Here is a 15,829-nt window from a genome sequence, read left to right on the forward strand (position 1 = left end):
ATCTTTGTTAGACTTGACTCTTTGTATTTCTATATAAAATTTGGAATCCACATGAAAGTTACAAAGGAAAAAATGTTTTAACTTGGATTATAAATGAATTGAATAAATAAGTAAATTCAGAGGGAAACTGACATCTGATCCAGTAATTTGATATATAACACTATTTTTAGTTAGTATTTAAAAAAAAAAACTTTAGTAGTTGTAGATGGACAGCATGCCTTTATTTTACTTATTTATTTCTATGTGATGTTGAGGATTTAACCCAGTGCCTCACACATGCTAGACAAGTACTCTGCCCGTCTTTTATAGCTGGGTGTGTGGCTCATGCGTGTAATTCCAGAAATTTGGGAGGCTGGGCAGGAGGATTGCAAGTTTGAGGTCAGCCTCAGGAATTTAACAAGGCCCTAAGCAACTTAGTAAGATACTGTCTCAAAATGAAAAATTAAAAGGGCTGGGAATGTAGCTCAGTGGTAAAGCATCCTGGGTTAAATCTCCAGTTTAAAAAAAAAAAAGTCTTTTAGGTCTTTTATAAGGTTTCTTTGTATAGAGCTTTCACCTAGTTTTATAAAACTTGCTACTAGGTACTTGTCCACTTGTAATAATACAAATGGTTATTTTTCTACTTTTGTTGGGTTTATAAAATTGATTTTCTATCAAGCAATCTAGTTAAAATCTGCCCTGAAGTCTAATAAATGATTCTATAGAGTCTTGTAAATTTTCTGTAACCACAATTGTATCACCTCTTTTTTTTTTTTAAATATTTATTTATTTTTTTAGTTCTCGGTGGACACAACATCTTTGTTTGTATGTGGTGCTGAGGATCGAACCCGGGCTGCACGCATGACAGGCGAGCGCGCTACCGCTTGAGCCACATCCCCAGCCCCACAATTGTATCACCTCTTAATAATGATGCTAATAACTTTTATTTTCCTGCTTTACTACCATATAATGTCTCCAAGACAAAATAAACAACTGGCATTTTTGTTGTACTCTGAAGGAAGGGAAGTTTTTGGTACTTAATTACTTTTGTAATTAGATGCTTTAATACTTAACCACAAATAATGCTGGCTATAAGTTTAGGTAATGTTATTCATCAAATTAAAAAATTTACTTCTAGTGGCTGGGGTTGCGGCTCAGTGGTAGAGTGTTCACCTAGCATTCATCAGGCACTGGGTTCGATCCTCAGCACCACATAAAAACAAAATAATGTGTCCACCTAAAAATAAATAAATATTTTTTTAAAAATTTACATCTATTCCTACTATGCTGAGAGTTTTAAACATGAATTGAGGTTAAATTTCATCCAGTATTTTTTTTTTTGTATCTGTCGAGGTACCCTATGATTTTCTCCCTAAACTCATAATATGCTGGTTTACATTAATATCTGGTTTTTGAATATTTAACCAATCTTGCATTCTTGCTGTAACTCTAATTTGATTATTATCTATTCAAATATTGCCTGTGCCCCACGCTTTTGGTACCACAATAAAATAAGCTAGAAACTTTCTGTATTTTATCTGGTATTTTTGTCCCTGCCCAATTCTTGATATTTTTTTTTTGACCTACTTTCTTTTTATTCAGTTCTGTCTAATCTCTGTTAAATGTTATCTCTTTTTTGTATCTCTGTTTGTATATAAAGTATGTTGACACCCAATTCAAGTCTTCATACATTACTTTGTATAATAATGTGCATCACATTATCTTTTGAGTTTTTAATTTTAGCAATTGTATTTTTCAGTTCTGTAATTGCTTTTTGTTTTGTATTCTGTTATGCAATTCTCTGTGTGTGTGTGGAAAGGTGAGGGTTGGGTCAAACCCAGAGCTCTATTGCTGAGCTTAGAACTCAGTCTTTCTCACCTTTTTTTTGCGGGGGGCGGGGGGGTGGGCGGGGGAGTACTGGGGATTGGACCAGAGGAGTTCTTCCACTGAACCACATCTTCAGCTCCCTTTCTTACTTTATTTTGAGATAGGATCTCCCTAAATTGCCGGGCCTGGCTCACAAATCTGAAAATCTTATCAGGGAACTATAAAAAGTGAAAGTGGAACTGGGCATGGTGGCACATGCTTTTAATGCCAGCTACTCAGGGGATGGAGGCAGGAGATTCACAAGTTTAAGGGCAGATTTGGAAACTTAGTGAGATCCTATCTCAAAGTAAAATAAATAAGTAAAAAGGGTTGGGGGGTGTTATTGAGGTCTTCTGGGTACAATCCCCAGTATCCCCAGAAAAAAAAATTTTTTTGATCTATGTTTTATTTACTTGAAAATCCATGCAGCCATATTATAGTTTGTATCTGACAACTCTAGTATATAAGTGTGTGTGGATATGTTCTCGTATTTGTTGATTCTTCTGGTTCTCATTCTGATTTGTAGGAAGACTATGAAGGACTAATACAATGGTATGTTACTCCAGAAGTGACTTTTTTTTTTTTTTTCTTCTATCAGTCACCTGGGAACACCATTAATCCAGGATAAGACCTGAGTTTATCTAACTCATTTAGGGGGTACAAAGGTAAGCAGTAAATTCACAGCGGGGCTCAGTGATTTCTGGTTCACTTTTACCTTGAGGGTGAAATATATATACCATATTTGTACCAGGGTACCAGGGATTGAACCCAGAGGCTCTTCATCACTGAGCTATTATTCACTCAGCTGCCATCTTGTTCCCTGCTGCTGGCAATGTCTAATTAATTAATAATAGCTATATCCCCAGTCCTTTTTATTTTGAGACAAGGTCTTGATAAATTGCTTAGAGCCTCACTAAATTGCTGAGGCTGGCTTTGAACTTGAGAGTCCTCTTGCCTTGGCCTCCTGAGCCACCACGCCCAGTTGAGGGTGACATCTTTCAGATGAAAAGCTGGTTTTTGGACTGTCCAGTCTGGGTAGGCCTGAGTCTTTACTGTTGTCCCACTTAGTCCCAAACTGTCATCTGGATTGAAAAATGCAGTCAGTAACGTGGGGGCATTTGAGTTTGGGCTTTTCTCTTGTTTTATTCTGAGTTTAGGACAGTGCTGTAATCACTTGCCCTATTCCTAGTGCTTCACACTTTCCAAAATTTTATCCCATTGTGTTTTCATCCTGCATTTTAAGTTGTGGTTTGTTGGATGGAAGGTGGTTTCTGGATATTTAGAGAATCATTACTAGTAGCAGAAGTCCAGTATGTTTTCCTCCCACAGAATTGGCTTTAGTTGCATGTTTTACCCTGTAAAAAATTCAAACAACAGCTGGGCATGATGGTGCCCGCCTGAAATTCCAGTGGCTCAGGAGGCTGAGATAGGAGGATTTCGAGTTCAAAGGCAGGCTCAGCAAAGGCCAGGCACTAAGCAACTCAGTGAGACCCTGTCTCTAAATTAAATACAAACTAGGGCTGGGGGGTATGGCTCAGTGATTGAGTGCCCCTGAGTTCAATCCCCAGTACGAAAAATAAATAAATAAATAAATAAATAAATAAATGTAAGACATCTACATCTCATCACCTAGAGATACCACTGTGGACCTTCTCTTGACTACACCTTCGTATTTTTCTACACAGATTTACAGTTTAACATATGTAAATTTATGTAAATAGCATCCTGTCCAACAAAATGTCATCATATATTTCATTTATTTTCAACCCTGACTTTTAAATTTATTTTTTAATTTTAAAAAAAATTTATTGTTTTTTCGGTGATACGGGACAGTAGAATCTATTTTGATATCCACCCTGTTTTGTTCTTCCCCATCTCCTACACAGGCCGCCAACATTACCAGCTGAGATGCATCCTAGCTTTCCCCATCATCAAACAAAGGTGTAAATATGCACACACATATTAATAAGGGATTCTTTCTGATTGCTGTTTGGAGTTGTACTCTATTCATTCCTCTATATTTTGCTTTTCTCAGTTAAAATTCCTTTCAATCAATTTTCAGAGTTCCAATTTATTAGTGACAGCTTCATTTATGATATGAATGAACCACAGTTGAAGAACCCAATTAAGCATTATTGAATTATATTTTAAAAGCCTTCATTTTACAAATAAAGAAAAGCTAGCCATTGTGGTCTAAGTTCACTGCCAGTATCAGAGCCACCTTCTAGCCAAGAGAAGAGACAGAAAAGGAAGGCACAGTCTTCTTTTTTTTTTATTAGTTTATTTATTTATTTTAATCAGGTATGTATGACAGCAAAATGCATTCTGATTCATTGTGCACAATTTTTCATTTTCTAGTTGTACATGATGTAGCATCACACCATGACTTTAAGGACACAATCCAGAAGTTTTCTACATCATTTCTGTCACATTCCGTTGACTAGAAGACAAAAAGATGCAGATGCTTGCCTCCAAAAGGGCTGAGAAACATCGTCTTAGCTAGGGGACTATACACCCAATCGCAAAATCTATTTCAATAGAAGGAGAGGAAAAAAAATATTGTTGGACTGCTAGCTTTCTGTCTTGTACACCTTCTAGCAAGCCAGCATTTGCTAGCACTTTCCAATGAGTCAGGGCGGGAGAAGTCCCGCTGGTCTTTGATATTGCAACTGATAGGAAATAAAGGGATCACGACGCCTCTTTCCTAGTTTCTTTGGTGCTTATACTTTCCATTTCATCAAAACAAAACTTTAAATCTAGGTATAATTTATAAAGGAAAAGTCACCCTTGTAAATGTATAATTCTATGAGTTCTGAGAAATGTATGCCGCCATGTCACCAATATTACAATAAAAATATAGAATTCTAGTGGGATGCAGTGGTGCCCGCCTGCAATACCAGTGGCTCTAGAAGCTGAGGCAGGAGGATCCCGGGTTCAAAGCCAGTCTCAGCAAAAGCAAGGTGCTAAGCAACTCAGTGAGACCCTGTCTCTAAATAAAATACAAAATGGGGCTGGGGATGTGGCTCAGTGGTTGAGTGAAATGCAATTCCCAGTACCAAAAAAAAAAAAAAAGTTGAATTCTAGCACCTTAAAAGTTCCTTCTTTTCCTTTGGTAATCAATTGTTTCTTCTACGTCTAGAGATACTCTGGCAACCGCTGATCTGATTTCTGTCCCTGTAGTGTTGGCTTTCTAGAATGTCATGCAAAGGGGATCTTATGGCATGTGCCCTTTTGAATTGGTATTTTCGCTTATTGTCGTGCTACGGATTGGTCTTGGTCATTGCGTGTATCAGTTCATTCCTTTTTGATTGCTGCTGTCAAGTATCAATAGCCCACTTTTTAAAATTGCTGAACAGTATTCTGTTGGGTGGATGTACCAGTCTCTTTAGCCATTCATCCACCGAAGAACATTTGGGTTGTTTCCAGTTTGAGGCAATTATGAATAAAGGCGCCATTCACATATTGTTCTGTTTTTTTGTGTGAACTTGAGTTTTCACTTCTCTTGGGTAAATACCTTGGAAGGGGATTGTTGGGTCACATGGTAAATGCATATTTAACTTTATGAGGAACTGCCGGACTATTTTCCCAAGTGTCTAAGACGCATAACATAGGTCTTAGCAGAAAATCCAGGGTGGTATTAGCAGAGGAACTGTGGGGTTTGTACTCCATGACAGCAAGATGTGTAGCTCAGGACTGATTCTCTGACCTTCCTAGAGATTCACCAGGCTCCCTGATGTCCTTGAACATATCCTCTTTTCTGCTTAAACTAGTTGAAGTGTCTTTTATTGCATGCAATTAAGCACGCTGATTGCATGTGAGTCAGATGTAAAGTCTGTCTTATTGGTCGGAGCCAAGAAACGAGCACATGCAGTTTCCACTTCCAAAGCGTAGAAACAGCAGGCTCTTTGAGAAGGAGGTAGAAATAGGGAGATATCAGGGGCATCAGTTGTCCTGAGGACCCAGTGTCTCTCCTTCCTTCTAGGAATGACACTTCTTTTGTCCTTGAATGGATTGTCCCTGAACCAGATAGTGAAAAGAAGATTCATATGCAGGTCATTTACTCTGGAGGTACCAAGAAGATGTGTGAGGAGTAGGAAAGGGTCACAGGGAAGGGTGAATGAAGGGTGTGTTATCTACAGCGATTGGGGCTTAATCTTGCTGGGGATTTTTGGGAGCCAGTGCAGACTATGTGTCATAGAGTTGTCCCAACCAAGGGGTGAAGGAACTGGGGACATCTATCAAGCATCTCGCATCAGTTGCTAGTTAAGAGCTTCTTTCAGGAGCTTTAATTCTTTGGTCCTTCCAGTCTGCCCCTCTCTTGGGCAGGGTGGGTGCCAATGTCAGATAGTCACAGTCCGGACAGTTGGAAGCCCGGTGGTCTGCTTGGAAACAGTAAGTGTGGAGGGATGTGGGTGAGTACCAACAGCGTCTCTCTGAGACTACTGCTTCCTCCATCCATCTTGGTGTCCTTATGGATCATGTCATCTTATAGATTTTGATTCCCCAATGCCAGCCACAGATGATTAGTTTGGGGGGTCATCAGGTTATGAGCCAGTTATGACCTCTTAACTCAGCTAGTTCAAGCAGGGATAGCTTTGCCTGTATTAAAAAGTCTCTGAGGGGCTGGGGTGGTGGCTCAGTGGTAGAGCACTTGCCTAGAATGTGTGAGGCACTGGGTTCGATTCTCAGCACCACATATAAATAAATAATAGGTTCATTGACAACTAAAAAAATATTTTAAAAAATCTCCAAGATGGGGCTGGGGTTGTGGCTCAATGGCAGAGAGCTTGCCTGGCATGTGAGGGACCCTGGGTTCAATCCTTAGCACCACATAAAAATAAATAAACAAAATAAAGATATTGTTTCCACAATATCCACAATGTTTTTTGTATAACTAAAAAAAAATTTTTAAAAATCTCCAAGATAACAGTGCTGTTTCCAATGTCCATGGCTTTGTAACAGACCCCTCATTTCCTAAATGTACTGGCTTAAAACAAAGATTTATAATTTCCTATGATTCTGTGAATTGATTCTTCTCCATGTGGTATTGCCTGGGCCACTCACGTGGCTGCATTTGGCTGGTGTCTGGGATGGTGTGGAACATCCAAGATGATGCCTGTCACCTGTCTAGGGATTTGGTGCTGGCTGTTGGCTGGGGTTCTTTGATTCTCCTCTGTGAGGCCTCTCTTTCCACATAGTGTCTCCTCCTCTAGGGCCTCTTTGTGGGGCCTCACTCTCCAGGTAGACACTGGACTTCCTTACAGCATGGCAGCCAAGTTACAAAAGCATAAGCTGTTCTCACAGGCTTCATAAGGCCCAGCCTTAGGATTGGCAGAGCATCACTTCCACTGTGTTCTTGGCCAAAGCAAGTCACAAGGCCAGCTCAGATCCTGAGGGGAGGAAAAATAGATTGTCTACCTCCTGATGAGAAGGACAACATGTGCGTTTTGGGAGAGAGGGGTTCTTGGTGACCATCTTTGGAGACCACCTGCCACAAAAGGCTTAAACAAGGTAGAAGTTACTAGTCTAGGGTTGGTGTGGCCCCTCCAAGACGAAGGGCCTGCAGAACCTTTTGTCTTGTTTCTCTCTCATTCTATGGAGCTGCTCTCATCTGTTTGTTCCAAGAGGACCCCTCACATATTCAGATTTCTGCAAGTGGAAAAATCAAAGACGAGGAGTTAATGTACACCCTTTCACAAAGATATGACCTACAAATGACTTACCTCACTTCGCACACTGTCTGTCAACCAGAGTGAAACCATGAGATCACTCTAGATACAAATGAAGTTGGGAGATATAGCCTTGTCTAGTGGCCTAAGTCCTGATAAAAATTCCATGGCAGAAAAAGCAAGAGGATATTGGAGGACACTAGCATATTTTTTTTATTTTCAATTTTTATTGTAGTAAAATACACATAACATATAATTTTCCATCTTAACCAATAAGCATTCATTATGGAGGTATTTAATGTATTTCCAGTATTATACAACATCACCACCAGCCATCTCGGTAATTCTTTTCATCTTCTTAAACTGAAACTCTATACCCATTGCTATGGTTTGAATATGTCCCCGAAGTTCATGCGTTGGAAATTGAATCCCTAATGCAAGAATATTGAGAGGTTCAACCTATAAGAGATGATTAGTGGCTAGGTGCGGTGGTGCACACCTGTAATCCCAGCAGCTCAGGAGGCTGAGGCAGGAAGTTTGGGGTTTCAAAGCGAAACTCAGCAATTTAACAAATCCCTAGGCAACTCAGTGAGACCCTGTCTCTAAAATAAATTATATTTAAAAAGAGGGGCGGGGATGTGGCTCAGTGGTAAAGCACCCTTGGGCTCAATCCCTGGTACCATAAATAAATGAAAAAACAAAACAAAATAAACAAAAATAGGAGAGAGAGAGAGAGAGAGAGAGAGAGAGAGAGAGAGAAAGGATTAATGGTTTATTGCAGTTCTCTCAGAAGTGAGTCTGTTATTACAACAACAGTTTTGTTATAAAAGTAAATTATGGGCTGGGGACATACATGGCTCAGTGGTAGAGCACTTTCCTGACATGCAGGAGGCCCTGGGTTCAATCCGTAGAACTACAAACAAAACAAAGTAAATTAGGTCCTCTCCTGCATGTTCTTTCTCTCTCAAATGTCATGCCCTCTGTCTTCCGGCATGGGATAATGCACAAGAAGTCCTCCGCCTGATGCGGGACCCTTGAACTTGAACTCTCCAGCCTCCAGAACAGTAGAAAATAAATCTCTTTTCTTTATAAATTTCATCAGGTATTCTGTTATAGCGTCCCAAAGTGGACTAAGACACCTATTAAACACTGATTCCTCCAGGTGCAGTGGTGTGCACCTGTAATCCCATCTACACAGGAGGCTAAAACAGGAGGATCATAAATTTGAGGCCAGCTTGGGCAATTCAGTGAAATCTTGGCTAAAAAAAAAAGAAAGAAAGAAAAGAAAAGGACAGGATCTGGGATGTAGCTCAGCTCAGTGGTCTGGGCTCAGTAATAGTGTCCCTGGGTTCCAACCCTAGTATTAAAAACTAAATAAATATGTACATTTATAAAAAATAAATAAATAAAACCAAAACATGAATTTCTCATTCCTCCCTCCACTTTAGCCCTGACAACCAGCATCCCAATTTCTCAGACTCTGACCACTCTGAGCAGCACATATAAATGAAATCATACAGTATTTGGGACAGTAGCATTTTTATTTGTTAAGTGATAAAATCAAGAAGGTACCATGCACAGGTCTGGGATACCCTTAGACTCCTGCAGAGACAAGGAGCCGGGTTTAATTCAACCATCTATTGCTGTCATTTAGTTCCATAGCCAAAGATTGGGGTGTTGGGGGATACAACAGTGAATAGGACAAAAAGGTCCCTGTTCTCACGGAGTTTCCATTCTAGAAGAAATGGCAGATGAAAAAAAAAAAAAGGAACTCATAAATCAGAGAATTAAGGGTTTGACAAATACCAGGGCGAAAATGAAACTGAGGGTGGTGGGGTGACTTTAGCAGTGGCGGTCAGGAGAGGCCTCTGTGAACCTGACATTTGAGCTGAGACCTGAGGATGCAAAGACTTTGGAAAAAGCATCGCAGGCAGGGTGTCAGTCCACTTTCTGCCGCCGTGGTGGGATACCACAGACTGGGGAATTTGTAAACAATAGAAGTTGATTTGGCTCTGGGTTCTGGAGGCTGGGAAGTCTGGCAGCTTGGTGCTGGCATCAGGAAAGAGCCTGCCTGCTGAGTCATAAAATGGCAGCAGGGCAGGCTATCACATGCCAGGCAGAGGAAATTGAAGGAATTTATCCTTTTTATGAGACACTTACTTCCTTGATGAAGCATCTATCCATTTAAGATCTCACCTCTTTTTTTGTTTTTGTTCGTGGTACTGGGAATGGAACCCAGGGGTGCTTTACCACTGAGCCACATCCCCAGTTCTTTTTATTATTATTATTATTTTATTTTGAGAAAAGGTCTCCCTAAGTTGCCCAAGCCCCTGCCCCTTAATGCTGTTCCAAAGGCAACATAAGTTTTAGAGGAGACACTCAACTCACAGAACAGCAGTGGCAGCAAGTACAAAGGCCCTGGGGTGAGAATGAACTTGACCTATTTGAGAAGCAGCCAGGAGGGCGGGGTAGTAAGTGAGTCAGGCAATAGTGTAGTCAGTGAGGGGAAGAGAGATAGGAGGGACAGGCAGGGGAGAAATACTGTAGACCTTACACACATTGATGTGTATATGGCTTTATTTCTCGTGGGTAAATAACTAGTGGTGGGTTTGCTGGAAGCTGGGTAGGTGAATACTTAACAAACTACCAAAGCAGTTGCTCTAATCTCATGTTTCCACCAGCAGTGTATGAGATTTCCAATTGTTCCACGTCTCTGATGACACTTGAAAGGGTCAATCTCTTTAATTAGTCATTTCAGCGGGTGCATGGTGATGTCTCCTTGTGGTTTTCATTTATATTTCCCTAATGACTAATGATGCCACATACTTTTCCTCATGCTCAATAGTGGCCATATGTGTCTCTTCTTTGGTTAAGTGTTCAAAAAACCAAAGGGCCAATTTTTTTTTTGGGGGGGGGTGGTACTGGGGATTGAACCCAGCATTGCTTTACCACTTAGCCCTTTTCATTTATTTTATTTTATTTATTTTGAGACAGGTTCTCACTAAGTTGCCCAGGCTGATCTTGCACTGCGATTCCAGGCATGTGCCACCATGCCCAGCTCTTAGGGCCATTTTTTAGAATTAGAATATTTGTCTGATTTTTATTTTTTGCAGTGCTGGGGATGGAACCCAGGGCCTAAAGTATGTTAGGTGGCTCTGTCCCGTTGAGCCACCACCTCAGGCCTGTTGGTCTGATACTTCAAAAAGCTTCCTCTGGCTGTTGGGGAGGACAGCAGCAGCTTCCACAGAGGTCACTGCCTGATTTCCAGGAAAGCCGACTTTGGCCTTCGCCCACTCTTGGCCTGCTGCCAGGGCAGGTTGGGCCACTTTGCAGGTCTTGTGTGGAGACCTTCAGTCCAGCTTCCTCAGCCTGGCATCTTTGGAGGCAGAGGCCAGACAGTGGGGATACCGTCCATTTTATCTTCCTTCACCCAAAGGGGGAATCTTATCTGCCCATCAGGCCCAGAGACCAGCCTAGGACACTGCGTTCTGTGCTCTACGCCAGCACACCTGCATCCACTGCAAAAACATGGAGGTATTTCCCTTCTCTCTGATAAAGATACTGTTAACTCATGTCTTATAAATGTCTGCATCAGGGGCTGGGATTGTGGCTCAGTGGTAGAGCGCTAGCTTAGCACGGGCAGGACTCAGGTTCGATCCTCAGCACCACATAAAAATAAAGGCATTGGGTCGTGTCCATCTACACTTAAAAAATAAATATTAAAAAAAATGTCTGCATCACTCCAATCCCCTTGGAACCCCCTTGAACTTCACACTAAAAAGGGACTCCAGGACTTCAGCCCAGCCCACAGGCCACGTTTGTTCTGACTGGATGGTGCCTGGGTGTCCCGACCTGTCAGACTGGATGTCTTCTGGGGACAGCCCAGGCCTGGCTGGAGTTGGAGGGTGGGTCAGGAGGCTGATGCTGAAGGGCTGAGGGAGGATTTTTATCAAGCCCAGAACTCAATACGGGACGTACTAACACCAATATCAATAATGAGGATGGTAATTAACATTTCTTGAGCCCTTGCAGTTGTGCCAGATATTCTAAGAGATGTTACAAAACCCAAGCACCACAGCAGGCTGCCTGCCCCACTTCCTGCTCCCACCCACAGCCAGAGGGAGCCTGGGAACACCTGACAGGTGAGGGCCCTGGTTACCCTGCTGGCTCCCTTTGCTCCGTAGTCTGCTGTGTCTGGGGTGGGGAGGGAGGGCACAGGGTCTCTTCCTCCAGGCTTGCTCTAGACCTAATGGGAAGGTTCTGGGTTCTTTAGGGATCAGACTTGGCCAGACCTAGGGGCAGCTGTGAGCAGCCAGCATGGTGCCAGCCTTGCCCTGACCCTCCAGCAGCCCCCAACTCCCCAACCCTCCCCTCTTGGCACTCAGCATCTGCCTCATGACCAGCACCCAGCTTCCCCTTTTCTCTCCTGCACCCAGGCCTGGGAGTGCTGGGGTGTGACGTGAGGACGGGGGAGGGGGCTTCCTGCAGCTGGCTCACCCCCAGCACCCTGACCTCAGGTTCCTCCTTCTCCTGCCCCTGCCTCAGCTCCCACTGGGAGAGAGAAGTCCCTGACTCCTCCTGGGTACCCTCCCTCAGTCCCTGTTCCCAGCCACTTCCTCCTCCTGCAGGCAGCCCAGCCCTGCTCAGTGGTCACCGCGTTGCACTCCCCCATCTCACCTAAACCCAATCCTGTCTCTGTGGTGTGGTTTCTGTGACACTAATTCTTACTTTCTCTCTCTTCTTTGCCATCATTTTTTCCTTCTCCATCTTTCGTCTCTTTTTCTTTCCCCTAAGACTTAACATCACTGTCGTGCGTTCAGTTTTCACTTTTATTTACCGTGTGAACTTAGGCAAGCGTCTTTATCTCTCTGTAAAATGGGAATAAGAGCATCGACCTCAGAGGAAGTTTGTGGGGATTAAATGATTTAACACTTGGGACAGAGTACCATATGTCAGGGTGCCTAGATGCTGAGGCTCTCTATATTCTGTGCACATCACAAGAGTCTGATTACCAGGGCTGGGGAGGTAGCCCCGAGGTGGAGAGCCGCCTAGAATGCACAGGATCCTGGAATTGGTCCCCAGTATATCCCCCTCCAAAGGGGTCTGATTATCAAATAATTATAGCTGACGGGTGCCAGACCCTGTTCTAAGAATGTTAATTCATTGAGTCCCCTACAACAACCCCACAATTAGGTACTGTTTTACTCCTAGTCTTACAAGTGAGGCCTAGAGGCTGATGATGCTCAAGGCTGCCTGGCCAGGAAGAGGCAGGACTGGCTTCACTTGTACTCAGGAGTGACCCTCCTGATACAAGGCTGCTGACCCCTGACTGGTGATGGGGGTCAAGAGCTGACACACGTACCCTTCGCCCTTCACGTCCAGCTGTTAGGTACTGTGTGCTGCGCAGGCCCTGGGCCTGATTCTTTCTGGTGCTATCTCTGTCTGTCCTTCCTCCTCCCCTATTGTCCCCTCCTCCCGCTGCACCACCCACCGCAGACTTCCTCCTTCACTTGGTTGGAAGCCACGCCGCATCCCACTGGCCCCTGGACTGTGGTGTCCGGCAGTGTCCAGGAGTCATGGGGGACCTGGATCCCTCGTGGCGGCTCCTGATCCTTCTTCTCCTGACTGTGGCTGGTGAGTTGGGGGCTTCTGCAGCTGTGTCCTGAGGCCCCGGGTTCAGCTAGCGGCAGGGCAGTGTGGTTCTGGTGAGAACCAGAGGGGAGGTTGGGTGGAAGCAGGTCCGCGTGGAGCCTCTGGGTCTCCAAATCTGAGCCCCCAAGATTCGGCTGGTGGGGGAGGGGATCATCTAAGGGTGTTGCAACAGGACAAGCGGGCAGAGAAGTCACATGGCATCTAAGCCTTGGCGCTAGTCCCCTCCCAGGTCCCACCAGATACTACTTTCTGCTTTTTCTGGCTTCTAAGGCCCACTACCAGCCATAACCCGGTGCCTCAGTTTACCTCTTTTTCCCTTCTCAGGTCTCAGTCCTGTCCAGGCCCAGAATGGTAGGCCTAGACCCTGCGGTCCCTCTCCCTCCCTCCCAAAGACCCTTCTCCAATCCATTCAAACTTCCCCCTGCTGACACCCACCCCCTAATTCCCAAAGCACATGGACCTCCCCTGACCCATGTGCCATATTCCCAGAATGCAACTGCTCCCCAGTGAGCCCTGGCGTGCTGGCGGGGATCGTGCTGGGGGACCTGGTGCTGACCCTGCTCATCGCCCTGGCCGTGTACTCACTAGGACGGCTTGTCCCTCGGGGACGAGGAACTGCAGCAGGTGAGTGGGGCTGGCAAGAGATGGTCTGGGACACTGTAAGGGTGAGACTGGTGGTGGGGTGTAAGCTCCCAGGTCACAAACATCCAAAGGGATGGAGGTAGAAGGACTGATTTTAAGACAGCAATATGGCTGGGTGTGGTGGTGCACACCTGTAAGCTCAGTGACTTGGGGGCTGAGGCAGGAGGATGGCAAATTCAAGGCCAGCCCAGGCCACTTATAAAAAATAAAAAAGGGCTGGGGATGTAGTTCCATGGGAAAGCAACCCTGGATTTAATTCCCATTATCAAAAACAAAAGCAAACAAAAAAATGGTCCCAGTTTACTATTCTGTCCATCTTTGCACCCTGTGTCACCCCTTTGTCCCTCTGCAGGGACCCAGAAACAGCACATCACTGAGATGGAGTCACCTTATCAGGTAAGAAAACCAGATTCATTCCCACATCTTTCTCCTGCCCATTCCTGTGGGCATCTGGATTATGGACACCCCCATGTCCTCCTGAGGACCCTAATGCCCCTTTCCCAGGTGCTACCCCATACCTAGAAGGCAAATGGGACATCTGTCCAAAAGCACACTCAGTGATAAACTGCAACCTTAAGCTTAGCTTAAAATGTGTGGAGCAGAAATAAAGGGTGTCTTGCCTTTGTAAGATCAGAAACAAGCCTTATGAGGCCCCAAATTGTTCTGGAAAAAGCTTAGCCCTAGGAGAGGGCTAGAAGAAGCCCTCAGTAGGACAAAGAATGGAATTCAGCCCTAGTTTAGTGACTCAAAAGAGAGGAATCTTAGAATTTGAGGAATGAGAACCCTAAATTCTTTTGAGAAGTAATCAAAGCTAGAGACTCTTCAGAAAAATCCACACACAAAAATACAAAGTCATGCGTATAATCCAGAGGCACTTCAAGTGATGTAGACAGAGGTATCTCTCTAGTTCTCCCTCTGCTAAGGCTCCTTCTTAATCCTTTAGGGGGGGTCATGAGATCCTGAGACCTCCCCGTCCTTAGAGAAATGCACACCAGAAACGGGTCTTTGGTATATGAGTTCAGGGATTCTACCTAAGGCCTGCCCCCTGGGACCACAGACACCTCTTATTTGTGAACCAATTTATTATCCGTAATCAGCTTTGCTGGCTTGCTTCACTTGTGGATTGAATGTTTCTTTGCAAAGTGTAAAAATCTCAAATTGGTTCTGTGAGGTCTTGAAAACTGAGAAAGCTTTCCTGTTATTGATAGCAGTGAAATTTTAGGCAAAGCGTTACCCTGGTCTATTTATTCCTTCAGTGGATTTGTTGAGCACCTACATATATAGCAGAATTTACATCCTAGCTGGGGAGACGGACTTGAAGCAAATTAACAAAATCATTTTGGAGAGGCACCATGAAGAAAATAGAGCAGGCTGTGTGATAATGAGTGGGGTTTGGGAGAAAGAAACTATAGATGGGGAAATTGAGAGCTGAGACTTGAAGAGGGAGAAAGAGACTGAAGGTCTACAGGACTGGTGTTCCAGGCAGAGGGCATCATAGCACATGCAAAGGCCTTGTGGCTGGCTGGGCATAATGGTGAGTCAAGGAAAGGTGAATGCTGAATTCAGGTGAATAAAATCCAGATCTCTTCCACCGCCATGTTTGAAGAAGTTGCGGGGGTGGTGGGGGGGGGGCGGGGGACTTGAAGACCATTAGGAGAAGTCTGGATTTTGTTTGAAATTTATTTGGTGAACCCCTTCCACTAATGTCCTTCATTCCTTTTAGGAGCTCCAGGGTCAGAGGTCAGATGTCTACAGTGACCTCAACACACAGAGGCAGTATTACAAATGAGCCTAGTCAACAGCCCCATATTTGGATCCAGTCACCTCTGTTGCCCACCCAGCTCATCATTCCTACTCCTACTAGAAAACAATTCCACGGAGAGTCTTCCCGGGGATTTTAGACCTCTCCCCACTAACGTTCCCAAATAAACAATAGAGTGCAAAAATATTGTTGAGTTATGCCAGACTCTTGGGTTAAAGGATTGGGGATTTGCGGGGTCCTGAGAAGGGTCTTGAACACA

The 15,829-nt window shown here is 44.0% G+C and overlaps 1 protein-coding gene across 2 annotated transcripts; it reads left to right on the forward strand.

Moving 5' to 3' along the window:
* The first annotated feature begins 12,994 nt into the window (after positions 1 to 12,994).
* Positions 12,995 to 15,756, forward strand: Tyrobp (transmembrane immune signaling adaptor TYROBP). Of its 2 annotated transcripts, XM_046448129.2 has the most exons (5): positions 12,995 to 13,148; positions 13,491 to 13,517; positions 13,656 to 13,790; positions 14,161 to 14,204; positions 15,532 to 15,756. In XM_046448129.2, the coding sequence occupies exons 1-5, from the start codon at positions 13,091 to 13,093 to the stop codon at positions 15,595 to 15,597; spliced, it is 330 nt and encodes a 109-aa protein (XP_046304085.1). In that variant the 5' UTR covers positions 12,995 to 13,090; the 3' UTR covers positions 15,598 to 15,756. The 2 variants fall into 2 exon arrangements, with proteins under 2 accessions (XP_046304085.1, XP_046304086.1); XM_046448130.2 differs by lacking the exon at positions 13,491 to 13,517 and having other exon boundaries at positions 12,999 to 13,148.
* The last annotated feature ends 73 nt before the right edge of the window (positions 15,757 to 15,829 follow it).

The sequence above is a fragment of the Marmota monax genome, unplaced genomic scaffold, assembly GCF_021218885.2.
Source record: "Marmota monax isolate L192 unplaced genomic scaffold, Marmota_monax_Labrador192_F-V1.1 WCK01_AAM20220418_F8-fsc00101, whole genome shotgun sequence".
NCBI classification, from domain to species: domain Eukaryota; kingdom Metazoa; phylum Chordata; class Mammalia; order Rodentia; family Sciuridae; genus Marmota; species Marmota monax.